This window comes from Talpa occidentalis, unplaced genomic scaffold (genome assembly GCF_014898055.3).
Source record: "Talpa occidentalis isolate TD23 unplaced genomic scaffold, MPIMG_talOcc4v2.1 talOcc4.10, whole genome shotgun sequence".
NCBI lineage: Eukaryota > Metazoa > Chordata > Mammalia > Eulipotyphla > Talpidae > Talpa > Talpa occidentalis.
Window position 1 is genome coordinate 27,122,891 of NW_023600993.1, and position 26,382 is coordinate 27,149,272.

At 46.4% G+C, this 26,382-nt stretch overlaps 1 protein-coding gene across 1 annotated transcript in view; it reads left to right on the forward strand.

The window, feature by feature from the left end:
* The window catches only part of ITGA9 (integrin subunit alpha 9), a 284,237-nt gene that overhangs the window by 58,552 nt on the left and 199,303 nt on the right, over nt 1-26,382 (forward strand). The window contains 5 exon segments of the mRNA XM_037526417.2: nt 334-428; nt 4,581-4,671; nt 7,130-7,175; nt 11,199-11,353; nt 18,573-18,733. Of these exon segments, the coding sequence (XP_037382314.1) occupies nt 334-428; nt 4,581-4,671; nt 7,130-7,175; nt 11,199-11,353; nt 18,573-18,733 (548 nt within the window).

Here is a 26,382-nt window from a genome sequence, read left to right on the forward strand (position 1 = left end):
TCTGAGGACGAAGCAGAAACCTTTCCAGAACTAGACGCATCTCAGTTTCTATAATTTCTCTCTACTTTTTTCCCCAAGTCTTGTTCTAATATTACCTTCTTTTTTTTCTCTTTTTTTAAAATCTATTTTTCAATTGAAGTAATGTTGACTTACATTAATTTTCTCTCTACTTTTATTTTTTCCTGCTAAGAGGTTTTGTGCCCAATTTAATGCTGGAAAAGTGAGCAACCAAGAAATTCCTGGTAGGGAGGACTTAGACTTGAGATCAGGTGTTAGGAAACCTGTCCTTATTGTAATAGCTACTCTGACCCACAGCTGTTTCTCTTCCCTCAGATGTGGCCATTGGTGCACCCAAGGAGGATGAATTTGCGGGGGTGGTCTACATCTACCATGGAGACGCCGGCGGGGTGGTCCCTCAGTACTCAATGGTAATTGGTGTGGGAGTGACATGGTAACTGCTTGTTCATACATTCATTTGACAGTCCTGTAGGGAACATGGGCCAGGTTCTAGGGCACAGAGGAAACCATGACATTGTTCTGCCTTCAGCTGTCCTATCTTCTAGTGAAAATCAAAGTATTGATATTGTGTAGTAGACGCAAAATCATTTTCACAAACTCCCAAGTATGCTCAATTTCAGGGATGCCTTCTGCCTGCAAAAGATAGGATCCAAGTTCTTACCCAGACAGAGTCAGAGCTTCTTCTTTAAGAAGAAGCTTTTTTGTTTTTGGTTATTCCTGTCCACCATTTGTGCAAGTCAAAGGACTATGTCGCAAAATATAATCTATATAGATGGTGGTCCACAGAGGAGGCCAAGAGTACTCACAGGACTGTTGTCACCATTGGCTTCAAAAGGAGATGCTGGTTAAAGCTCTGGCCTTGTGCCCCAGATTTGGGGACGTGGAAGTGGTGACTTCTGTTTTTTTGTCACGTCAACTTGGTGTTCAGTCTTGCTGATGGTGTCAAGCCAGCCCATGGGAAAAAAGGAAGTCACTCTTGACAGAAGCACTGTCAGGATATTTGTGGTGTCTGCATGCAGAGTGGCACAGACCTGTGTCTTTCACCTAGTGGGTCAGTGACAAGAAGGGACTGAGCACAGATCGAAAAATTTCCAACCAGCAGAAATTGATTTATTGAACCTTTGATGCTTACCACCTCCTGCTCACACTTATATTTTTCATCCCTGAGAAGCTTGCCTTGTGTCTTAGTTACTGCTAAGGAAACAAAACTTTTGACTGAGTTTTGTTCTTAGCTGTAAAATGAAATCAAAACTGGTTATTGTACTAAATACTCTAGGTAAGAAAGGCTTTATGAGCCGATTGTAAGAGACATGGCATGGATATAAGTTCAAGTTGTATATTTGTAGTTGTTCTTGCAGCAGATAGTGCTAATTCAGAGCTAGGGCTTGGTTTGCTGCCAGTGGAGCCCCAGGTTCCCTCTGTGCTGGGGCTTCCTGCTCAGACTCCCCACCATTCACCTTGGCTGTTGGAGGTGCTGGTGAGAGGAGGAGCCTCTTCCTGAGTGCCTACTCTACTCTCTTCTCATCGTCACTCCTCCTAGCAGTGGGATAGGTGCCTTTGCCATCCTCCTCTGTTCACAAGGGGACTGGAACCCAGGGAGGTTATTTAACTCGCCCAAGGTGAGAAGCTAGTAAGTGGCAATATGGCCACTGGAACCTGCCAGTCTGACTCTCAAACCTTTTATGTAACCACCATCCTCAACTCCACTTTGGAAAATGGAACACTCAGGAAAGTTCAGTTGGAAAACTTAGGGATGTGAAAATTTATTCTGTCCTTACACATAATACACCAAGGACATTTGCCCACATGGCCCATCTTCTTTTCATTAGAAATAGAGACCCATGAGAACAATAAACTCTTAGGTGGTTCAGCTGATTTGGCAGGCAGGACAGAAGGCACCTTCGGGCACAGGCTAGGGGCCACATCTATCTCACAAGTGTCCTCTGGTTTAAATCAAGGATACTGTTCTCAGTGTGACAAACTGAAGGTCATTCAGGGAGTCTCGTCCTCGGGCTGCTGTCGGGGTCACCCTCCACACATCCTCCTGGAAGCTAATCGCACACAGAGTCAACCTGTGGGAGACCCCCACTTCCCCTCCCCTGGGAAGGGGAATGTTTTGTTTTGTTGCTGGGTGGAATCCCCACAGAGAGCCGAAGTCTAAATTTTGTGGTTAGCATAGAGTGTGTTCAGTAGGAAGCAGCAATCAGCAGCTGGACCCATCCTGCCTTTGTCAGCATGAAGGCAGGCTCCTTGGCCATGACAAAGAAAAGCGGTTTGGGGCTCTTTAAAAAAAAGAGCGAGAAAGAAATAGCTATGAGTAACCTTTTGCAAGCTATTATGTGTATATGATAAAGTCTGTGACTTAAAAGGAAAAAAGTCCTTCAAGGGTGGAACCATCAGGGTGCAGGGCTGGACAGAGCAGGCACTGTGTGGGTGAGCAAGCGGAAGATGTCTGCAATGACTCCGGGCAAGGGGGTTGTTTTTCTTTTCTTTCTTTTTTTTTTTTTTTAACGATTTATTTATTTATGCATACAAGAGCTGGGGTGTAGGCAAGAGATGCAAGGGTGAGAGGATTTACCAGAGACAGAGTGGGGAACAGGACAGGCAAACTGACTGAAATACACTGCTGAGGGGAGCAATGGGCGAGGCAGGAGAGGTCTGCTGCACCATCTGGGTCACCTCCCTGGTCAGGGATCGAACTCATGCTGCAGTGGCTGCTGATAGCTCCATCGTCCTGTGTCTAAATCCCTTGTGCCACCAGGGAGGCCCAAGGGATTGTTTTTCTTTGGCTCAGTTTGGTGTTGTTTCTGCTGGATAAATTGTGAGAACAGAGCCTAAAGTTCTTCTACATTACTCTTTAACTCTTTTTCCTGGAATTCAGCATGAACAGTGTTGATTTTAAGATCCTTGTGTGAAGTTCTCTATTTGAGAGCCCTCTGGGTGTGTAATGGCGGCCCCTGTGATCTCTCTCCTGCTGTAAGGACACTGCCTGTAAACCTGGTCAAGCAGAGGTCTTCTAAAGCTCCTGGTTTTCATTTAGGGTTATTAGCACCGAGCAGACTTATCTTCCTGGCTTTATGTTGTAATGGCCTACAGATGTCTGTGGGCACCACCCCAAATGGACCACCCCTTCTCTCTTTCCCCTTGTCCCAGCCACAGAATGCCTTGGAAATGCAAACCCAGGGCAAGCTGCTGCTCGCTTGTTAGACTTCAGAGCCTAGAAGGGCTGCATCAAAATGTGGCTTTTAAAAAATAGGCAGACATACACACACGTTTGTTTAGACAGAGCCCTGTGGGATGTGGGGCTCTGCCTGTTAGCAGGAATCACTGCTTCAGGTTTCCTTCAGTGCTCTGCTGTGTGCTGGGATGCCCTCATGCCTCCTGCTGGGTGACCTAACTCCAGATGGCAAGTGGACAGCTATTTGCAGTTATTGGCTGCTGGGGGGTAGAGAATGTCCCTGGTGACTCCATCTGCAGATCCTGTGGAAACGACCCCTCCCCACACGCTTCCTGACACTTCTGATGGTAACTCAGGGAAAGGATAAGGAGAGAAAGTTGACAGTGAGCCTCTAGATACCTGTAAATTTGGTTCTGAGGAGGATTTGGCTGCATGGCAAGAAACCAAAACGTGACTCTTATCAGCAGTGTGTGCTCTGGGAGGCTAGCCCGCTCACAGAGCCTGGATATATTAAAAAGAAGCAAGAGGTCAGGTCCCAGAAAATGGGAGTCAGTTTGGTATCGTTGTAAGGAACTGTGCCACATGAACATAGGATGTGTGCAGAAGGCTGGTTGTCAACACATGCTGTTGAACCAGTGAGACGTGTCTTAATGTATAGCACGTGATGAGTAGAAGAACCCGTGTATGATGGTGCTAGAGTTGTGAACTCTGAATGGTTGGCCTGGGGCTGTCTTTTAAGGATGGTGTCTTCAGCTGAGTTTTTTGTTTTTGTTTTTAATTTCCTGTAGTCTATAGAAGGTTCAGGACCATGGCATTTGAGAATTACCAGGTAGAACTCTGTTTCATCCTGTCTGTGAAGCTCAGAAATCTTTGGATCTTCTGGCTCCCTTGATGAAGAGATAGTTTCCATGTGGCCGTCTTTTCCAGCTGGCGTGTCCACATAGGAAAAGACTACATGTGTGTCTTTGGTGGAGGAGAATTTACAGGTCTAGTACATTATTTGGGGAGACAGAGCAGAGGAAAATATGTTCTTAAAATTTTGGGCAACCATATGTGTGTGAAAACTAAGCAGAATCTCTGTTAGAAATAGAAGTTAAACAATATCCATTTCAGACTTTGCTCAGCAAGTCAAAATGTTAACACTCTAATCTGGGTGGATTTTTCAGTAACACTGAAAACTTAGAAATAATTTTACATGATGACATTTGACCTAAGCAAGAAATGATATGAGCTATGTGGCCTTCCGTTGCCTGCTAAAGATCCCCAGATCAAATTAGCAATTTCAGAACCAAGAGTCCTAGGGAAACAGGGCTAAAACTGTCATGGGTTCTTACTTGGGACTGTGCTCCTTCCTGTGACTCAATTTCCCCTTTATCTGTTTCAGAAACTGTTGGGGCGGAAGATAAATCCAGTTCTCCGGATGTTTGGTCAGTCCATATCGGGAGGAATTGATATGGATGGAAATGGCTATCCTGGTGAGCTGCTTTGCTTTCAAACATCTGCGATTAACAGAGATAAGGGCATGAAGTAGAATAATTTCCAGTCTGGTAAACCACGGTCACATCTCCTTAGGATTAGGAAACGTCACACTATAGAGTGAGGTATTTTGCCTACTGTTTGATTTTAAAGTGGAAACACTGAAGTTTATTTGGGGGATTTAACATCTATTCTGAAAGGTTTGAGCACTGGGAGGGTGGAGTTTTTTTTTAAAGATTTCTTTATGCATTACAAGAACTGGGGTGTAGGCTAGAGGTACAGGGGGTGTGAGGGGGTAGTATTTACGGTGACTTCTGTGATCTCAAGTCTTTCTAATGAAGAAAAGCACTGTCCATGTTAAAAATGGTCAAGAGTGAAACCTTGTGTTGTTCTTGACATTTAACCGTATTCAGAGGTTCCTTACTCTTGAGAGGGAAAAAGGAGTCAAGTAACATTTTTCCCTGCCTCCAACCCCCACAAGAAAATTATTGAAAGTAAGTTTTGGAACATTAAACAAAAAAAATACCCATGTCCTATCTCTGACCGATAAGACAGACCTTGAACATTCAAGGCTGCCTGACTTGTCTTTAGGGTTAATTAATGCCCTGTAGTGGTTGAGGCTAATTGAATAAAAACCCTATCCCCAAGTGATACCTGGTTTAGGTAAAATTGATGGAGCACTGGAATAGTGTTTGGTGTTTGGAGGGGTGTGAGGTGAGATGAGGAGAGAAACAATGATAAAACTTTGAAAAAAAATCCAAAATCATCATGGAATTCAGAAAAAATTTTCCTGATTCTATAGTTCATCTTGTTGTTGAGAAAGTATTTCTTTCCACTTAACATGCCTCCCAGAAGGCTCTAGGAAAACTAATGTATTCTTGTATGAAGACACCAAATTTTGTAATTTCTTACAGGCATTTTGATGTTGTAACATCACAAACCCAGGAGGAGAAATAAGACTAGAAAGAGGCCAGTGTTGAGTTTTCTGTCCCAAGGTAGACCATATGGGTCTTCCTAAGTTTGAGAGAACTATTTCCCTTGTTTTGGGCAATTTGTGGTCATCGCTAAGTAATACCTTACATTGGGTTAGCACTTTAATATATGCAAAGTGCTTCCGCATGCCACGTGCATCTTATACCCAGGAGATACGGGGAGATGGGGGTGTGTTCCCACTTTACAGACAAAACTCCCAAATCTCAGAGAACTGAAGGGGCTGGCCAGAGACTGCATTTTGATGGACAGGGGCCCAGGCTGCTTCTCTGTAAATGCACCACAAGCATGTGTGTCCACACTTCATGATGGAGCTCAAGTTACTTCAATTTTTCATTTCTTTTATTCATTCATTAAGTTCTTAAATTCATTAAGTTCTTTTATTTTCAAATATATTTCAAATGTATTTTATATTCAAAAATATTTTCCAGTCAACTCAAAAGACAACTGGAAAGCAACAAAATTAATAGGCACACCCAAATGCAGCACTATGATCCAAAGATTTGCTACTTGTTTTTTTCCCTTGATGAGGGCATTGTATAGGTGTAGGGATGCAGACTCTTTTGCATTTAGATGCTTGTTCTGTGAGATAGTAATGGGAACCCCCAGGCTAAGGGGTTTAGAGTAAGGGGGGGGCAGCAGAAAGACAGAGAGCTGTGGAATGATTGGATAGTTCTTCAATTAAGCTATTTCAGAATAAACATTTCCAGTTAACATTTATATATTCGTTTATAGTTTACCAGGTGTTCTTATGAGTTTTCTGATTCAAATATCTGGTTTAATATATTCAATAATTATTTAAATAAATGTTTTAAAGCTCTAATATTTAACAAGTATTTAATAAATATTATGTTTAATAAAAACTTAGTAGGTATTTTCTGATTCAAGCAGTATGAAATATTATCAGCTTTGAAGAAGATGCTGGGGATAATTATCTCCAGGGTACAGAGATATTCTTTGAGAGTCTGAGGTCACATAGAGATCACATGTCCTACAGAACCTCTAGCTTACTGGTGTCCAAAAGAAATACAGTGTACATCATGCATGTAATATATAAATATATAAAGATATTCTAGCAATCTTTGTGTGTGAAAACACAAAGAAATAGATGGAAATAATTTTGATGTTTTATTTAGCCCAGTATATCCAAAATATTAGCATTTCAGTGAATACTCAATGTAAAAGTCATTAATGAGATAGTTAATGGTATATTTGGCACTAGGTTTTTGAAATCTGGTTTGTCCATGATATGTGCACTCAGAGTGCATCTCAGTCCAACACCACCACTGGTGATTGGCCACCATATGGCACAAGGTGGCTCTAATTCTTACAAAATTGTTACATAGCCCAGAGGATGGTTGCCCGGGGGTGGGGGGGGCAGTGGGGAGACTGAGCCTCCATTGCTGTGGAGCCCGGGTCGGGCAGGGGAGCAGGACGTGTCTGAATCTCTAAACTTCTGGTTTTCAGATGTAACTGTTGGAGCCTTCATGTCTGACAGTGTGGTTCTTCTAAGGTGAGATGCTTCTCTTTCTCTCCTTGGATGGTGTTCCTCATGGGGGGGGGGGAATGGGACCTGGTAGTAGGGGTACAGGGGAGCTTTTCACCACATTCAACCATCCCCTGTCCCCTTCCTTGCAGATGGGGGCGTTTAGTAAGAATTCTGCCTTTTCCCCTTCATTCTTATTATCCTCTACCCCTGAGTTTCCAGCTGGTGGACCTCGAATGGCTTTCAGGGGTGAGGTGTTCGCATCCCTGGAGCTTCTAGGCAGAGTTTGGGGTGGCCTAAGGCCTAGGGATGTTTGCCTTCCATTAATGTGCTCCACGCATGTTACCATTTCCTCTGGGTGTCAGGACATCCAAGGGTCGAACACCTACAACCCACCCTGTGAGTGCCCACCCCTCCCTGTGAATGCCCACCCCCAGGGACTGGGACCTCCTGCCTTTGGATAGCGCTTGGTTCCTTGGTGGCAGCAGATGTGAAGGACGCAGGGCTGGCAGAACCCATGCAGCCTGGACCTCTCTCCTCCAAAGGCAGCGGCTGCCATCCCTCCTGTGAACTGTCTCCAAGTATTTCTGTCTGTATGAGTCAGAGGAGGGAGAATTACACTTTGGAGTGGGAGCCAGCACTTAAGTTTGTTAATAACTTGATGGCAGAGCTTTCTCAAATAGGCTATGGGGATCTTAATGCTGGAAGTGATCCCAGAGGCCATGTTGTTCCCCACCCCAGGTTCTTCTGATTTGGCAGCACCTTCTTCTGAGTCCCCAGCACAGGGTTACACCTCCTCTTCTTGAATGAGGAGCCCCTGTGAATGCTTCTGTGGCTTAGTATCACCTAAGGGAACCATTAACTCAAAAATGTTAAATTGTTAGAGAAGGAATAACTTTTGAGATTGTGAGTACGAACACTGTGGCCAGGTAGCTGGGGTTCAGTCCTGATTGCCATGATATGATGTGCTTTCTGGGCAAATCTGTGAAACAAGGTGTAACGGTAGAAGTTAGCTCCTTCGGTCTTAATGGAACTCAGTGAGTTGGTACATGTAAAGTGCATAGAACTGGCCTAAATACTTAATGCATGATAGCAGTTTCACACAAGTGGTTAGCTTTGCTGTTCTGAAGTTCTGCTTCTAGCAGCCCTTCACGATTTGAAGGTGGCAATTGTGTCCTTCGGGGTGGTGACATTGCTGAGATAAATCCTCCCTGGACCTGTTGATGATCTCCCTGGATCACCATTCCTCTGAGCTGATAGTTTTCCTCTTGGGTAGAACCACTTTCATGAGGGTAGATGTGAGAATTGGGGGTGCCAGCTGGTGGCTCTTTGATGTCGTGTTCACACTCAGCACCATCCCTAGCAGCAGCTCATTCTAGCCAGCAAGCATTCTTCCTGAGTAAAGCATGCTCCTTCTCACAGTTGAAGACAGGCCATCTTAAAACTGGGAGCATCTGGCTTAAGGTAGAGCCTGCAGATTCTGCTTTTACATCATACTTGTATTTTGTAAGCCTCCAGCTGTGAGCTCCAACCCAAGGGGGCTTTCCTTGTTCTCACCTTCATGGTGAGTTTCTCTAGCTCATGCTTGAATATAAATGTAAAAAGTGAGGTGGTTCCAGCACGGATGGGAGACCTCATGTCCCAGCTTAGGGTGGAGGATTGGGTCTGTGAAGTGAAATCTAATAAGGACAGATGTAAAGTTTTTCAGGAGAATGCCTTGGTCAACTTTGGAGAGGAGAGGCTTTCAGAGGGGAGCTGGGGAACACCGGCCTGGATGAAGTGGTCAGCAGAAGGACACGATCACCACAGAAGTGAAATATCAGGATTTGAACTGTACACATCCCCAGAAAGTTTTCCAGCCACTGGATTTTAAAAAAATAGTCTTGAAAGCACTTACGGTGCTGTCTTGGGGTCCCCTTTGCTTTGATCTTGGAGGCTGGCACATCAGCAGGTGGGTCTGTGAAGCCCAGTTCCCGCCCCCCCTCCCCGCCCCACCTCTTCCCCAGGAGTGTGGGCTGGCCTGGCTCTGTCCTCGGGAAGTTTGTTCTCTCGGATTAGCTCTGGAGGGCAGGTCCTGGGTTAGGGTGATAGGCGCCTGGTGCTGAGCCATTGAAGGTCAGAGGAAATTATCAGAGAAGCTTATGAAAGATTTCAGGGCCTTCCTGGTCCAAAAACAATACTTGGAATTGAAACAAAAAGGTTTGAGGGAACTGTTCTGCTGGATGTTGGAGATGTGCTTATGAAGGCTCTTGTCTGTCATTTCAAAGGATTCCGTTTCAGCAGCCTTCGTTCCAGTAATGGGCCTTTTGTTTCCTGCTCACCTCGCCACCTTCCGCAGAGCTCTGCTGTGTAAGCAAGGTGCCAGGCTTCCTCCCTGTCTAGGGGGCCCCGGGGCGAATGCCGAGTCCTGTTTTTTGGGTGCCCTGGACTGGGTTGGCTCTCAGGGTGGAGACAGCTCCCCTGTACCTCTGGTTGGTGGAACTCAGGCCATTTCTGTGGTTTTCAAGCACTTGACCTGGAATAAAGTTTGCACCCATTTTACAGGGTTGGAAATCCCTGCTTTCCTGAGGACAGCAGGATGATTTCGCTAGAATTCCAGCCCATAAGGGACCAGAGGTGGATGGGAAAGGTTGGATGTGACCTCACTTAGTAAGTGAGGTGAGGCTCCCACGTAGTTGCAGGAACCACAGAGAGGAGACTTCCAGTTGCCAAGGGGTAACTGGGAGGACTTCCTGGGAGAGGGAGCACTGGAGTGGCTGTCAAAGAACCTGGGGCCTTTGGAGAGTGACCTTTGGGCCCCTTTATAATCACTTTGACCAGGAGTAGGGAGTTCATTTTCTAAGTTATTTATAGCATCTTCTAAGGATTTCTCCAGAAGAAAATTGGATGACCAGGATATAGAAATTCTTGGCAGCACAGCTGTTGTCTGACTTCCGTTAACCCCACAGATCTGCTCTGGGTGTCCCACAGCCTGGCATGGCTGTTCTCTCCCCACCCACCGCTCACAGCAGTGGTGGCAGTGGTAAAACCCCTGACCCTGTCTGAGCCACTTTTCTCCTTGCTTCCTTTTTTTCCCTCTGAGGTTTTCCTCTCCAAGTTGGTGTTGCTTGTCCTTCCCATCTGTCTTATCACCCTTGGTGCTTTTTGTGGGACCTTGTACAAGTGAGATCATTGTTCTCAAGTCACTATTGCCCCTTCATCTTGTGATGTCATCCCAAAGGCATGAAGGTCAGGCTCCTTCGAGGTCAGAGGGCCTCTGTGTGAGGGGAAAAGGTTAAGCTGCAGCTTAGGTGAACAGTCCCAGAGCAGATGTTTGTAGGGATAGCGAAAGAGTGCATTCACTCCCAGCTTCAGTCTGGCACCCCTGGGGAGTCCACAGAAGCAACAATCAGGTGGTCAGTCCCTCAAGTACTAGGGTTGGGGATCCCTCTCAGTTATAAGAGTGTGGCTGTTTCACCTGGTCCTGAGCTGGGTAGGTTGATTTCTTCAGCCCTGAAGTATTTGCTGTTACCAGCTGGGGCTCCACTAACCAAGTTCTATAATAAAAATAGTGAATTGATGGGAGTAAATGAAGGGGGAGGTTTGACGCACTGGAGGTGACTAGAGCCTTGCAGTTCATACTTTTAATGCCTGTAAATGCTTGGGGGGAATTCCTGCTTGTGCATCTATTTCTTCAGTCTTGGCATCTGCTGTCAGAATGACTCTTAAATATATTCCTATCTTCCTAGTAAAATGGAAATTGAAACTTAATTGGTGAAATTTTAAGTAATCACCCAACATCTGGTGGGTCATTTATGGCTTCGACCAGATGTGTTTTATTAACTAGCTTCGCCTTTATTATTAGGAAGCTAACTATCAATTTATTAGGAAATAGCCACGTCTAAAACCAGAAAGTATTTACAGAGCACCTTGGCCTCTCTCTTGGGTTATTACACACTTTGATTCAAGGCTGGGCCGTGGGCCTAGGATTACCCTCTTGGTTTTATTCTTGTCTGGCTCCAAGAGCAGTTCCTCCATGAGGCTTAGTCTCCTCCTTCTCTTGACCTTTAGGGCCAGACCCGTCATCACAGTGGATGTCTCCATCTTCCTCCCGGGCTCCATCAACATCACGGCGCCACAGTGTCACGACGGACTGCAGCCCGTGAACTGCCTGAACGTCACCGTCTGCTTTAGCTTCCACGGCAAGCACGTTCCAGGAGAAATCGGTAATGAGCCCCAGGGCAGCCAGTTCTGTGTCCATCGCTGTGTGTCCCGCTGGCTTTGCAGGCAGTAGGCCACATGCCAGGTGCCCTTGCCCGCTGAGCTTTCTTCTCAGCTTTGTTTCTCCAAATTACCACCACCTCTGGCCCTAGAATAAATTGTATTTGACGCCACGCATCCTTTCTCCAAATGTCTGTGTGGACCAGACCAAACCTCACAGGGGCACAGGTGGGACAGGTCTGTGGGCCTTGCGCAGGTGCCGCGGCAAGAGCCTGGCCTTCATAGAACATTTTATGTAATTAGAAGAGAAAATGTGGCGTGCTGGGGCTGTGGAGGCTCCCCATTGAGCTTGCAGCCCAAACAGATGTCAGGGGCTTCCATCCTCCACTGTGGACTCGGAGACCAAGGAGGACTGGTGGGCTTGGGAGGTGGAGTTTTACAAAGACTTAGGATTCTGAAGAGGGGGAGCTGTTTTGTCAGCTTCTGGTGATTGAAAGAGGCAGGTGTTACCCCAGCTGGGGGCAGCCATCCCTGCCTTTTCTATGAGTGGGGAAGGTTGACTAACTAGCCCGGCCCCAAAGACAGGGTCAAACCCTGGAACAGGATAGGATCAGAGTGGATTAGAATTCAGAGCACGTGATCACCCGCAGGAAATGAATCTGGAGCAATTATGTAGACTAATAGGTGCTTTGTTTTCGCCCAAAAGGCTGATTTAATATTAGAAAGTAGAGTTTCAGGGAGAAAAAGCCAACCACCACCAGCAACCACTAATAAAGACTTGGACTCAGTGACTTTCTGAGACAGTTTTAACGTCAGAGCCATTCTGCTCACAGCGCAGTCCCGAAAGCAGCGCCAGCAGCTCTTCATTAGAAAGCACGTGTGTGCACCCCCGACATGAAGAGACACACATACATGTGCTAGCTCATTCTTCAGGTGTACCTTGAGTGTCCTGCTTATTTAACAACATGCCAGTCCTTCTAGGCTCTCTCACTGACACTTTATCTTGCTCTCCAGGCGCATTGAATTAGTTCAACAGTGAGTCTTATACTTACTTATAGCCCCCTCCCCATGCACACTTGGAGCGTTCCTATTTGCTGTATTTGGTAGGTTATTTCTTGGCTCTGGCAATGCTGTTACCACCAATTTACAAGGAAAAATTGTTGAAGTCTTTTACCAGGCTTCAAAGATAACCTACTAAATCTAGCCAAACAGGAATGGATGCTTGGATTCAGATACAATTTGTTCTAGAGCCAGAGTTGGTGTTAAGTTGGGGAAGCAATGGTGAGCAGAAAAGAGAAGCCTCAGAGGGCAAGGGCATCTGGGCTGTGCCAGCGGGACTCATAGCGATGCTATTAGCAGGCGACATTATAGTCTCTCTCTGGTTTCTTCCCTTTCCCTTGGGACCTGGTGGGGTTCTAACCTCTGGGAAGAGAAGGGACTCTGTTCACCTCCTCATTGGCTGCTTTAATGATGAAAACCAAAGCCCCCACACGGTCACAGTTTTCAGGCCACTGATTAGCAAAGCCTCTAAAGAGACTGCTGTGACCTCTGCCCATATCAGGGGAGAGAGCGGTTCTTTTTGTGGGTGACTCTGTCTTGGTTACTCTAATAGGCAAGGTCTAGTAGGAAAACAGAAGCCATAGCAATTATCTTAACAGGAAAAAGTTAACAGTGGGAATTGGTCAAGCAGATCATGGAGGACCCAGTAGTAACTGCAAGAAGCTGCCAGCACTTCTAGGATGTCTCAAGGTGTGGCCCCTGATTGGCTGTAGCACCAATAGGCAGAGCTTATCAGAGATAGAAATTCTAACAACCAGAGCCTCTTGAAGGCAGGGCCCAGCAGGTTGGGTTTTATCAGGTTCTAGGTGCCTTAGATTTGAGAACCACTGGTCAGAGGAACAGGGAAAAATTTTCATTTAGGGTTTTCTTTGGGGTTATAGAACCTGTAAGCTACAGAAGGGGACCCTGCAGAGCTGGGACCAGGAAGGGGAACTAGCTGGTGCTGCTGGTGTCTTTGAGGGGTGTAGTAAGCCCAACTCTGGGGACATGTGTTGGGGGTACCTGAAACTAGAATTGACTGCTGTTGGAATCAGCTGCTGAGGAAAACTCTCGTTGGGTTTGGCTGACAGGACCAGGAAGCAGGCAGGATAGAGCAAGCCCTTCTCCCTCTGGCCTTGCAGTCTCCCTCGACCTCTCCATCTCTACAGAGCCTTACCGGGAGCCACTGGCAAAGCATAGGTGAGGTTGATGGTGTCCAGCCTCAGCATTGCAGGGCCAGGGGAGTTGAAACTGAGAAACAGCAGCTTCATAAACCAGCATAGCAAGTGTCCAGTCACTGAAGTGATGTTGGGTCATTCCATCCACAAGTAGTTATTCAGCTCCTAAAAGTGCCGGACAGTATTCCTGGGCTGACACAACAGAGAACGGTGAGGCAAAGCCCTGGAGCTTGCATTCTAGGGTGAGGGAGGCAGATGATCAAACCTGGGGCTCCCAAACTTCCTTTGCTGGCTGAGTTTGAACCCCTTTGAGTGGCAGACCCTGTGCTCAATGTCGGGAGCAGTTGCCCTCTCTGACCTCCAAGAACAGTTAGTCTCCTTTCATCAGGCAATTGATAATAAGAATTCTGCTCATCCCAGGACTTACAAATGACTGCATTCTTGGCCTGTGTCTCCTTGGAGCCTCCTGGCTGTCATAGGTAAGGGCGGCAAATGTCTGTCCAAAGGGACTCTGCTGCTTACCCATAGATTGGGACTTTGCTCCTTGCTGGTGAGCCTGAAGCTTAAATGTGCTGGTCAGTCTCTAGAAGCTGGGGATCAAACTGGCGATTTTGGACTCTCAGCAGGGTGCTAAATGAAAATTGGGGAAAAATGAGCCCTAAATGGTTGTGTTTTTCACCCTGATCCAGTGCCAGCATGTCTCCATGGCTCTTAGACTTCTTCCAGAGCTGTGAGCCAGCAGGAGTACCTGCCCTGTCTGGAACAACAGCAAAACCCTGCAGCATGGCACCAAGGCCACCTAGACCAGTAGCAGAAACAGGGTTGAAGCTAGATGACGTGCCCCCTACCCTTCCTCTGACTTTAGGGATATGAGTCTGCTCCAGAAAACATGTGGGCACAGAGAACATTCTCTCAGCTCCTTCTGGTCTCTCAAGAAGCAGCAAATCTGTGTTCTATGGGGAGTGGGGCTAACCTAGTCTAATAATTACCACTTCTTACCTTGGGGAGGAGGGAAGAAAGCTTAGGAAACGTAGTAAAGCAGAAATATCCTTTCCCCCATCTCTCTTGAGCAACTGTAAGGGAAGTTCAGAGTAACTCTGGAAGGACAATTTCTTCGTAGAATTTCACAGCTGAAATCATGTTCTGGTGGAGAATGGGAATGAATTAAAACTCACTAGGAGAGACCAGGACCAGAGTTGATGTGAGACAGCTGGCGTCCTCCTGGTCCAGGCCAGTGTGGGGGGCCCTCGGGAACCAGCTGGGGGCAGGGAGAGGCGGCAGCTGAAAGCATTACTTGGGGCTGATCAGCTTTTCCATCAACATGACATCATTCGACATGGCATGGACACAAGCTGCAGAAGGAAAACCTGAAGATGGGAAATGTGCTGTTGGAGCAGGCCCTAATCAGAACCGGCGCTCCCCTCCCGGACTGAGGCTGCCTGGGCTGGCTTCCATTAGGGGCAGCTGCTGGCAGGCTGGGCTGCCTGATGCAGGCCCTCCCACAGGGCTGAGCCGAGCAAGCTGATTGGCCACTTCTCCACATCTCCACCTTTCCTTAGGGGTCCTTTGCAGACACGTAGGGGCTGGGTGCTATTTAAAACTACCAGGGAATCCAGAGCTTCAGCACAGTTTGCACTTTTTGCTACTCTGGCAGAGATACCCCCTCTCCCCCCTTCACTCAGGCAGGTCCCCATCCTATGTCTCCTGCTGACTTTTTTCTAAAAGAGAGTTTGATATGGAGTGGACTTCTTTTTTGCGTTATGTGAAATGTCAAAACAAATTTTAAATCAAGGAGAAGCACTAAGTCGATGGTTCTGAAGATGAAACCTTTCCAGAATGATTGCACTTGGTGAATGGGTGAATTTTGTCTTTCTGTGATTGTATACTTTAACATTTTAGAAAATTCTGATAGGTGCAAGCATTGGCATGCCCCTGCTCTGCGTCGAGCACAGCAGCCCTGTGGCCTCTGCTCCGTTTCTGGTAACTGTCTCCTTCCCTTGAGTTCCAAGAGGGACTGAGTCAACGCTTCTGCAGTGACATGGGGCTTTGGGGAACCATGGTTGGTGCTTGTAAAATATCCAGCACAGTGCATGGCACACACTAAATGTTGGATTTATCCCCCTTTCTTGACTCACCACCCCCCCACCCCCAATCTTAATTCAGATTCTCCCAGAAGCAGAGCCTGAATCAAGGATTCAAGCGCATGTCATTGACTCAGCGCATGATCCCAGGAAGCACCAGTAGGAAAGCGGGATGAGATAGGAAGGAAAGGCAGCTGCATTAGTCAGGGTTTTCCAGAGAAACAGAATCACCCAGCCGTGGGGTTATGCGTTAGCAAGGGCACCTGGGGGCTTTCGTTCTCCTGAACATCTGTCCTGCTGTGCACACGGGCAGAGTTGTTAGGGAAAGCTCCCGGGAATGGGGATGCAGGTGCTGGTAGTTGCACATTGGACTGGACAACAGAGAAGCGGTAGAAGCCAAGAGGATATGGGTGGGGCATTGATGCTATCTGCTCTGTCTTCCTGTGTTCATTTCCACCACGGCTTTCTCTGAGCTCACCGCTGGCAAGATGGGTCAACATGCTATTCTTGCCATGAGCCGCCTTCTCCGGGGAAGGGCAACCGTGGCTCTCTCACCTGGGAGGAAGGACAGCCTGCTGCCACTGCCATGTTGGTTCATGGGTCAAGGCTTCTAGCTTGTTCCACCGGTGGCTATCTCTAGCCCTGATCTTGCTTTGAAACTCACATCTTGGGCCTCCCAGGTGGCGCAGCGGTTGAGCGCTGGGTTGCGAAGCTGCTCGCAGCCTCTGCAGCGTCGGTTCAATCCCCAGCTGCTCCCCGGCCACCGGAGGAGGGTCCCACATGGCGCGCAGACCTCTCCTGCCGCCCGCTGCTCCCCTCAGCAGTGTACTTCGGTCCTTCTGCCTGCTCTGCTCCCTGCTCTGGCTCTGGTGAATTCTCTCACCCTCCCGCGCTTCTGACTGTACCCAGTGCTCGTATAAATAAATAAATAAACCTTTAAAAAAAAAAAAAAAAAAAAAAGAAACTCACATCTTATACTTTTTTTTTTCCTACTATGTGCTGTTGCTTGGGGAAATGATGATTAGTGGAAAGTAAACTGACCAGAGTTCAGTTTTAGATCTCTGTACTTGTTTGGTGCTGCTGTCTTTGCAGTCAAAATTGTAAATTTTTGGTCATGTAATGTGGAAAATTCACCAAGAAACCAGTGTTGTTGAAATAATCTAATAGCAAAGATTAGGAAGGTTCTAGATTCAGCTCTGCAATGGATGGTTCTCTCACTGGAGGAAGTCTTCTTCCCTTTAGGGAAAAAGATGAGCTTTTTGAGCTAGGTGGTCTTGCAGAGATGATTGCTATAAAGCTTTGATAGTTACCCATTTATTGCTGTTGTCGCCAAGGGAGTAGGAGGGCAACATTCAGAGGCTCTGTATTTTCTCTGTTGAAGTACTTGTTCACATTCCTTTTTAATATACCTGAGGTTATCCAGGTACCTACAGGTGATACAGCCTGGCCTTGGAAATTTAGCTGTTTGCTGAAATAAACAAGTTGGGGCAGACTCACCCTTGTTGACCAGGAATCTGCCAGCTTGACCTGGCGAGATCCCTGTGATGGCAGAGGCCCAGGAAAACCATTAAATGCAGCAGAACATGCGAGTAGCAGCTGCAGATGCCTACCCTGTCTCCTTGTTCATACCTCCCCTGGTAGCTGATCCCTTTGATGTTATTAAAAGTGGAGGGTGATCCCTGCTGTGCAGCTTCAAGTCCTTAAATGCCAGTAGGTGTGAGATGGCTTTTTATCCATGTAGTCCTGGGCTTTAAAAGGCTGGTGTGTGGAGATGGGGCAGGGCTAAGTCATCTGCTTTCACATTGGGTCAAAGACTCCTCTGGTCCTTTTAGGGACAGAAAATTCCTTTTCTCTCACCTTTAAAATGCTATATTCCCCTGAATCCACAAATATCACTGAAAAAAATAAGTCTTATAGAGGCTTCTGTGGCCCAGAAAGGCAGTGAAATAAGTGTTGATGTTAAACTCTATTTCCCTAATAAACACATTGTTTCATATTTATTTATAGACTCTGAAATAATGGCAGTGAAAACTTTGGCATTTATCCAATGTGTGTTCTATGTTGTGACCACGTTTTTGCTTTTATAAGTCCCGGCTTGTGTCGCGGTGGGTTCTGGCATGATGTACTGAGGTGCTCAGAGGTGGCTCTCAGGACAAGCCAATGATGGGCATGGTTTTGTGGAAAGCGTGGACGTGAAGGAAGTGCTCACTACCTGGGAATTCAGTCAACTTCAGTCTTTGAGTTGCCACTAGTGTAAGTACCATGAGTCACCTGCGATTATCCAGGTGCCTCCAGGTGACCTGGCGTTGCCTTGGAATTTCAGCAGAACAAGTTGCCATTCTTGTTGAGTGATGTATCCTCTGTGCCTACCCAGTGCTTGGCACATGGTACTCGGGACAGTGGGTGATACACGTCCAATAGATGTGGGATTTGCAGAGCACGACTCCTCTGTGAGGTGATTCCCAGCAGCAGGGTGATGGTGCCTTCCTGCTGGCACATTCACACTGCCTTTTAGGAGACTGCGTTGCGTGCAGCCTTGCATCTGCTCACCTTCTATAGGTTTGCTGTGGTGTCTGCCTGTGTCTACCTGTGTTGGACATGGCTAATTGTTGATGTGAATATTGGTGGTTCAGCCTCATGGTTGATACGCCATGAGGTTTAACTCAGGGAGAGCCATAAGGGTGACACATGGAGCATCACCAGGAAGGTAGGGGGCATCCTGCTTCTCTCCTGGTCCCCAAGCGCTCTGGCTGATGCATCTTTCTGGAAAGGTGGTGTGTTGGCTTCAGTCCTCCGTGAGGTAGAGGACGAGATACTGTGTGAAGTGTGCTTGTGGTCGTGTGAGGGTAATGGAGGTGACCTTGTGTGGAGGTGACCTTGTGTCTGTGTGTCTGTCCTCACTAATGCTTTCACCTTCTTATTGACAGGCCTGAATTACGTTCTGACAGCTGACGTGGCAAAAAAGGAGAAGGGCCAGTTACCCAGGGTCTACTTTATGTTGCTGGGGGAGTCCATGGGTCAGGTCACAGAGAAGCTGCAGCTGGTCCACATGGAGGAGACCTGTCATCACTATGTGGCCCACGTGAAGGTCAGTCTGTCCTCCCTTTTCTATCTTCAAATGTATGTCAGTCTCCACAGATGTTCATTTGAGACCATTTTTATTATGTTATTACCTGTGCTCTATCTTCCAAATTGTTGCTTCACAAGCAGAACATCTATTCGTTCTGGAGACTGACAGCTCTTTATTTATTGTGCTGGTCTCAGCCTCTGAGGGCAGTTGTGGTGGGCCAGGAGCAGGTGATGCTCTCTGGCTTGATGTGAGCCTTTCCCCTCTGTGAGGCCCAGTGGTCTCAGGAAAGTCATAGAAGCACGTGCTTCAAGGTCTATGGTGATGCTGGATCACACTGCACCTGATGTCATTAGTGGTCCAGTACACACATTAGCTCACAGTCACAGGTAAGGCATTTGAAAACTGGCTGAACTAAATTTTTCTCCCTTGATTACTCTGGTTATTTTAGAAGTGTATTTTTGGCCCTTTTCCTCCCTGTCTCTAAATAAACTTTCAAATGTTTTCCTCCTCTTGAGATTGTTTGTTAAATACACTTTGCTGCTGATTCAGAGGCCAGGCTTTGATAAGTTCCAAAGAAGCCTCTGCACGGGCAGGTGCTAGCAGGTTGGGAGTCCTGGTGGTGGCCAGGACTGGCCAGCCATTGACCCAAATAGGAGGTGGGAAGACCTATGACCTGGGCCGCATGGTGGATGGAATGAATGATGTTTGGAGTTGGACCTGGTATGTGTCCAGTGGGATGAACACTTTGATCTCTCTGCACTCAGTTTCTGCATCTCTGAAACAGACATGGTAACACTTAACCTTGAAAGGTGGTCTTAAGAATTAAACATTACATGATGAATGGACTCAAGGACTTTGCATGGTATCTGACACGTGGCAGACACTCATTATTATTATTTGATTGTGCCATGTTTCATTCCAACATTTTTGACCTATGAATATCAGTCTCATGTGACTCAACGTAGTATTAATAGCCTATGAATTTCTGCATGATAGCAAAAATAGTGAACAAATTAGAGATGAAGTGTCATTCTATTATTATATTAGTGCTGGAGCAGGAAAGTAACAGCTGCTTCTAGATGCTTCTAGGTTGTGTATGGAGAAAGACCCCACACATCCATGGCTCTTGGTCTGGCTGAGAGCCTATGAGTCTGTGCCCCTGAGATGCTTTTCAGTGGGGCTGGGCAGGGTCTTCTGCCAGGACTCGTGCTGGGGCCTGCCCAGAGCAGCTGCCCTAGAGGCCCGGGTGAAGGCAATTTATAAAGCAGTTGATGCTCCTGTTAAGCCAGCCAGCCACCCGTCCCTGTAAGTCTTAGATTATATTGGCTCATGATGCCCTTGGGGTGGGTGGCCAGGCTCTGTTCAAACACTGCTAGGCCTTTGAGTGCCTGTGCTTGGTGTCTGCGTGCTCCCTGGAGCCAGGCCACCTTCCCTGGGCTTCCTCATGCTGGATCTCTTCTGTGGCTGTTTTCCTGCAGGAACTCTAACTTATGCCTCTGGCTGAGAGGTTGCCCTATGTGTGTAGCTACCGCAGGGCCTGGCTTCAGGACAGAGCCACTTAGAGTTTGTAGGCCTTGGCAGTGTGCACTTGGGGAGCAGCAACAATGAGGTGCAGGCTAGAGGCAGGGCTTTTTCTGTATTAGCCTCTGAGAATTAACTGCTGAGGGCTGCCACTCCTGCTGCTTTATAAATCCAGGGTTGCCAGATTTAGCAAATAAAAATACATGATCTCCATTTAAATCTGCACTTCAGATTAACAACAAATAATTTAAGACTGTCTCAGAGTACACGGAATATACTTGCACTGAAAATTGCTGACATTTAAACTTCCCTGGGCACCCTGTTGGGAGATCCATCTTCCCTGTATCCTCCCATCCTACAAAGGGCACCTCATTTAGCCGGCACATGACTGACAAGTAGAGGGATTGAGAATGTGGTCAGAGAGCTTGGAGGCTGAGGATGGGGTTCAGGAAAGAGTAAACAGAGACATTTAAGTGATTATTTTGGTCACTTTGCAGAATAAGAGAAAAGGTCTTCCATGAACTTGGACCTTGAGAAATTTGGGTGTTGTTATTGCCTGGCAGTTTTCTCATGCAAAGGGTTGGGAGTTGCATGCCTCTGAGGTCATTGTGGGTCAGGAGGCCAGGTCCCTGTTAATGTATGGCAGAGGGCTGTGTGAAGGGCTGTGTGAGGTGAATGCTAGTGAGCTCACTGCCCTCTGTGGGGGTGGTCCAGCTGGCCTAGGAGACAGCCTGGCCTGGGTTTCTCTGGCTGTGGGAAAGCAGCTGTGGAAGCAGTAGCTCTTGGGGGCTGGGGGCTGAGCCAGGCAGCAAGGCTGGGGGAGGGGTGTGGTAGCTGGGCCTCCTCAGCAGGAATGGGGGACAGGATGCTGGCAGTCTGGATGATGAAAGCTTCATGCAGCCTCTGCTGTAAGTGGAACTTCTCCATAGAGCTGGCTCTTGGCTTTATAGACAGTGAAGGAAGATAAATAAAAGTGTTCTGCCTTATCACATACCATATGGCCAGCAGTGAGGCCAGCACTAGGAGCTGGGTATGTTTTGTTTAGGCTATCTTTAGGTATTTTTTTTTTAAGTCTTTTCCAATCTTTTTTTTTTCTTCTTCTTTTTCCCTGGAAGTTTTCTTTCCATATATGGTGATGAGTAGCTCTGTTGCGGGAGAGACTGCTGGGACCAACACCTGCCTCCCAGGCTAGCTGTTTTGTCCCACACTAGCTGTCTTGTCCCACACTTGGTTCCATTCATGGCCCTGATGGAGCCTCCAGGAAGCACAGATTGTTGTAATCAGCCTCATGTGCTAATCAGTGTCCATGTGCCCAAGTTTCTCTCCCCACCTCTCCCAAACCAGTCAAGTTTGGTGTGGGTGGGGCCCTTCTGCTAGTAGTAGGCTGAAGGATCCTTGCAGTTCCCAGAGTCACAGGTGAAAACCCACACACCTTCCCTGAGCCTACCTTCCCTGAGCCTCAAGACTCTACTCGATTTGACCTCAGTTTGACTTTTGTTTACCTCGCACATGACTGGGGGTCTCTAGGGCCCCCAGACTTAAGGGGTGCATACTTTAAAGGGATCCAGTCATCCATAAGCACAAAGACAAAGGAAGCAGACATTCAGAGTGATAGATCTTTAATAGAATTAGTGTCCTGAGTGAAGGCAGAGAAGAGAGGCTAGTCCTAATAATAGTTTTCCAATAAAATTCCCCAAATTACCCATCCCATTGTGGGCAAATGCCCAGCCACACAGGTTGGTCCAAAGCAGGGCAGTTGAGGCCCAAAAGTTTGCCATAAGTCTAAGATACCTTCTGGTGGGAAGGAGCAAGAAGGAGCTTAGGCAGGTCTGAGAGAGCTGGGGCCAAAGGAGATACCACATCAAGACAGCCTCCCCATTTATCTCTCACCCGTGTGTCTGTTTCAAGTGTCTGTGTCTCCCTTTCACATGTCTCTTCCAAATCCCTTCCCCAGCAGTATCAGGGTGCAAGTCGGGCAGTAGAAAACAAGATCCCGCGCTTGCCTGCTTTCTGTGTTATATAGCTTCATCTGGCCACTCAGCTCTAGCCCTAGGTCCCAGTGGATCCCCCACTCAGGAAGTCTGATTCATGGCTCACTGGGACTGGTAGTTCAAGATGGCTGCATCCAGTTGGAGTGGGGGAATGGCCCCTCCCCTTTGCAGAGGTGCCTTTGTAACATGTTCTAGCCTCATCTTTCTCATCACATGCACCCTGAACTCTTCCCCAGGGGAACAACCCCTTTTCTCCTGGAATGTTTCTCTTTCCCCCCTGTTGTGGTTCTCCTGTTCACCTTGGCGTTTCTGGCACTTGATCATCATGGCCCAGTTTTGGTCCTGCATGTACAATCACGTACCATCTGCAAGCTTTTTGCATTTTGGTGGGAAGGTCTGAAACACACACTTTCTGCAGTATTTTATTTCATAGATTTTCTTTAAATCAGTCAACTTTTTGCCTCAAATAAAATTTTTAATTGAAGTATTATTTAAAAATTTTAAGTTTTGGGTGCTCGGTGTTGGAAATTAGCATGTCTAAAATATAAGTTCACTGCTGAATGTCCAAATCCATCCTTTACCATAAAATAATTAAAAAGAGACTTCATACCACCCTTTAAGCAGAAAACCACTTATTGCATGCCAAAAATAGGAAGTAATTGTAAAAATAAATACATTGAAGACACAACAATGGTGCTGATTCTAGCTGGATTTCATTGTTTGCTAGTCTGAAGAAGTGGCCCACTCTTCCTGTGTATTAAAAGAGGAAATCATGGAGTGCTAGGGAAATATCAAAGACATACTGGCACCACAATGAACTTTCTCCCTGATGTGGTCAGAAGGACGATAGGAATTTTGACTGGAGAATAACTTTCTAAATACGTGGGTCCTGGTCTGTCATAGAGCCCAAGTGCCATGCAAATTCATATCACGACCCCTTCCCCCCCAAACCCCCAAGCCTGGTCAAGCAGTTCTTTGATTGCATCATCTTACTGGCTGAAGGTTGTCTGTTCTTCCAGGCTCAGTCACTTCACAGGTCTTCAGTGTCCTCAGCCAGCCACTATCCTGGCCCTGGGATGGCACCATCAGCTGTGTTCTCAGAGCTTACTCCATGCTACCCAACTCCTCCTTTGGCAGAGACAGACTGCAATATTGTGATTTATCAGAAGTGTGTGTTTAGTTATTCAGGTGGCCAACATTTCTCATATATATATGGTGTTCATCTATAGTTCCTGGCTCAAAGCTCCTTAAAACCCTTGGAATTTCCTAGTGTGTGAATGATAAAATTATCTTCTGTTATGTTAACGTAACTTTTGGAAAGGATCCTGGATGGGGCCTGGTTGCTGAGGGAACCAACCCCTGTGATTAGAGCATTGGAACTTCCAATCCTAACCCCTAGACCTCCACGGAGGAGAGAGGGGCTGGAGGTTGAGTTCAATTGACAGTGACCAATGAGCTAATCATGCCTAAGAATGAAGCCCCATAAAAACTCAAAAAGGGGCTTGAGATAACTTCTTGGTTGGTGAAATTGTGGCAGTTTGAAGAGAATGGCCTGGATGTTCTGAAATCTGTCCCCATACCAAACATCTCTTCCATCTGTTCCTGAATTATATCCTTTGTAATATATTTGTAATCTAGTAAGTAAACTGGTTTCCTAAGTTAGCAAATTAATTGAACTTAGCAAATTAATTGAACCTGAGAAGTGGATCCTGGGCACCTTTGATCTATAGCTGGTTAGTCAGAAGCACAGACCTGGGCACCTGGCGTAGACTGGTCTTGGGACACTAAGCCCTTTACTGATAGGATCAGATGCTATCTCTGGGTGGACAGTGTCAGAATTGGGTGGAGTTGAGATTAATTCTTGGACATCCTGCCAGTGTCTAAGAAATGTTTGTTGGTGTGAGGAAGCTTCCATATACCACCCCCCCCTCCACCCCAATGGAAACAGAGTGCAGGACACTGGCACACAGAGGCACAGACTGAATATATGTCAAACCAAAGTTTGTTGAAGTGGCTATAGTTCAGCTGGAATGTGGGATCATAGGGAGCATCTGATCAAAGTGGGGGACCTATACACCTCTCTGTGGGCCTCTAGTTGGCACAAGATGATGGAGAAGAGAGTTTCAGATGCATGGCCTGTGCTGAAGAATGACTATGAGTGTCCTGCCAGGACTCCACAGTTGACTGGTCTGGGTGCATTAACCTGCATGAGAACTGTGCTCCACCCTCATGTCCACATACTTCCTTGAGAGACCCACCCTTTGTGAGGTCAGACACTAAGGCATGATGGAAAAATTAGCCTTTCAGAAGCTGGGAAACCAGGGTGACAGTTTTGAGTCCATAAGAACAGAGAAGCCTGGCAGACAGACGTCTGTCCCAACTGTGAGCATGCATGACACCCTCTAGTCTTCAGGAAACCTCTGGTGAGCTAACCACACATCAGTGTCAAGAGAGCCAAACAAGTGTAAAGAGGAAAAAAAACACAACACACTAGACCGGGGGATCTGAAAGTTCTTTGGTTTTTTTGAGTAGCTGCAGGTGTTTACTAAACTGTTCATCTGTGTTATGGAGCCTTTTTTAAGGGTGTTTGAGCCTGACCTTACAGCAACTTCTTTGTTACTTGTGGGAGCAGGTGCTTGTTCTGGCCTAGTAAAGGGCATCACACCGGCCACCCGCTCTTCTTGGAGATCATGCCTCAGGCTCTGCCCACATGTTTTAGTTTGTTTCCATTTTTACATCCAGCAAAATGCCTTAAGGCCAAGTTATCACATGATAGGCTGTCAGTTTGCAGTGTGTTGAATGCAGTTTTCAGAAGTCTCAGAGCCTTTTATCTTCTTGTTTAAGAAGCAGATAGTTAAGAAAAGTTTAATTGGAATAAATAGGAACTCTGTGAGGAAGAGAAGGAAAAAAAAAGCAGAGTTTCCATTTTTGTGTAGAAAATAACAGGCCACATCTCTTAGTTGACAAGTCAAATAAGAAAAAGTAAGGTCTGGGGAAAAAGGGATGCAGACCTTCGATGAAGGAGGTTATTTGAAAACTTTTTTTTTTTTTTTTTGGAAATTGATAGTTTTATGCATGTTGCTAAAAATATTTAAAAAATACTAAAAGAGATACAAAGAAAAGACATTTCCGGCCATTCCATTTCTCTTTAGTAGGCAGCCATGGTTCCAATGTCTTGTGTCTCCTTCAAGAGCTTGTCATAAATACACAAAGCTATGTGTGTACACCTGCAGATGGCCGCTTGTGGCAGCACACTGTTGTATAGCTTCTTTTCAAATGTCCAATAACAGATTGGCTAAGCAGATTTTGGTAAATCTGTATCATGGAATACTACCTAACAATAACAAAGAATGCATGAATCTCAAAAACATTACATTAAATGAAAGAAACCAGACATAAAATGCTACTGGTCTAATAATTCCATTTATCTGACAATCTAGGAAAGGCCCACTAAAGAAATAGAAAGTAAATCATTGGATTTTCAGGGGCTCAGGAAGAGGTGGGGAAAGAGGATCGTGACAATGATTAACTGCAGAAATCATGAGGGAACTAGATCATAATTGTGGTAGTGATTATATGACTGAATGCATTCAATAACGTTCTTTGAAGTGTACACTTAAAAATAGGAGTGTTATTATGTTACTAAATTATATACCAATAAATGGTATACATTTGTATACCAATCAAATGTATTTTTTTAATAAATATTTATTTATTTATACAAGCATGGGTACAGTCAGAAGCGTGGGAGGGTGAGAGAATTCACCAGAGCCAGACGGGGAGCAGAGCAGGCAGAAGGACCGAAGTACACTGCTGAGGGGAGCAGCGGGCGGCAGGAGAGGTCTGTGTGCCATGTGGGACCCTCCCCCGGCGGCTGGGGAGCAGCTGGGGATCAAACCGGCACTGCAGGGGCTGTGGGCAGCTTTGCAACCCAGAGCTCAACCGCTGCGCCACCGGGGAGACCCCAAATGTATTTTTTTTATGGATCTTGAAGGTTATTCGATAATGGGTGCATGTAGAATTTCCCTGCCCCTTCGCATGTCTGCATGGTATTCTGTTGAAAGATGGTTCCTTGATTTACTTAACTTGTCTCGGGATCTTAACAATGTTAGCTCCAAGCTAACTCTACATGGAGTTTATAGGCCAGCAATCTCA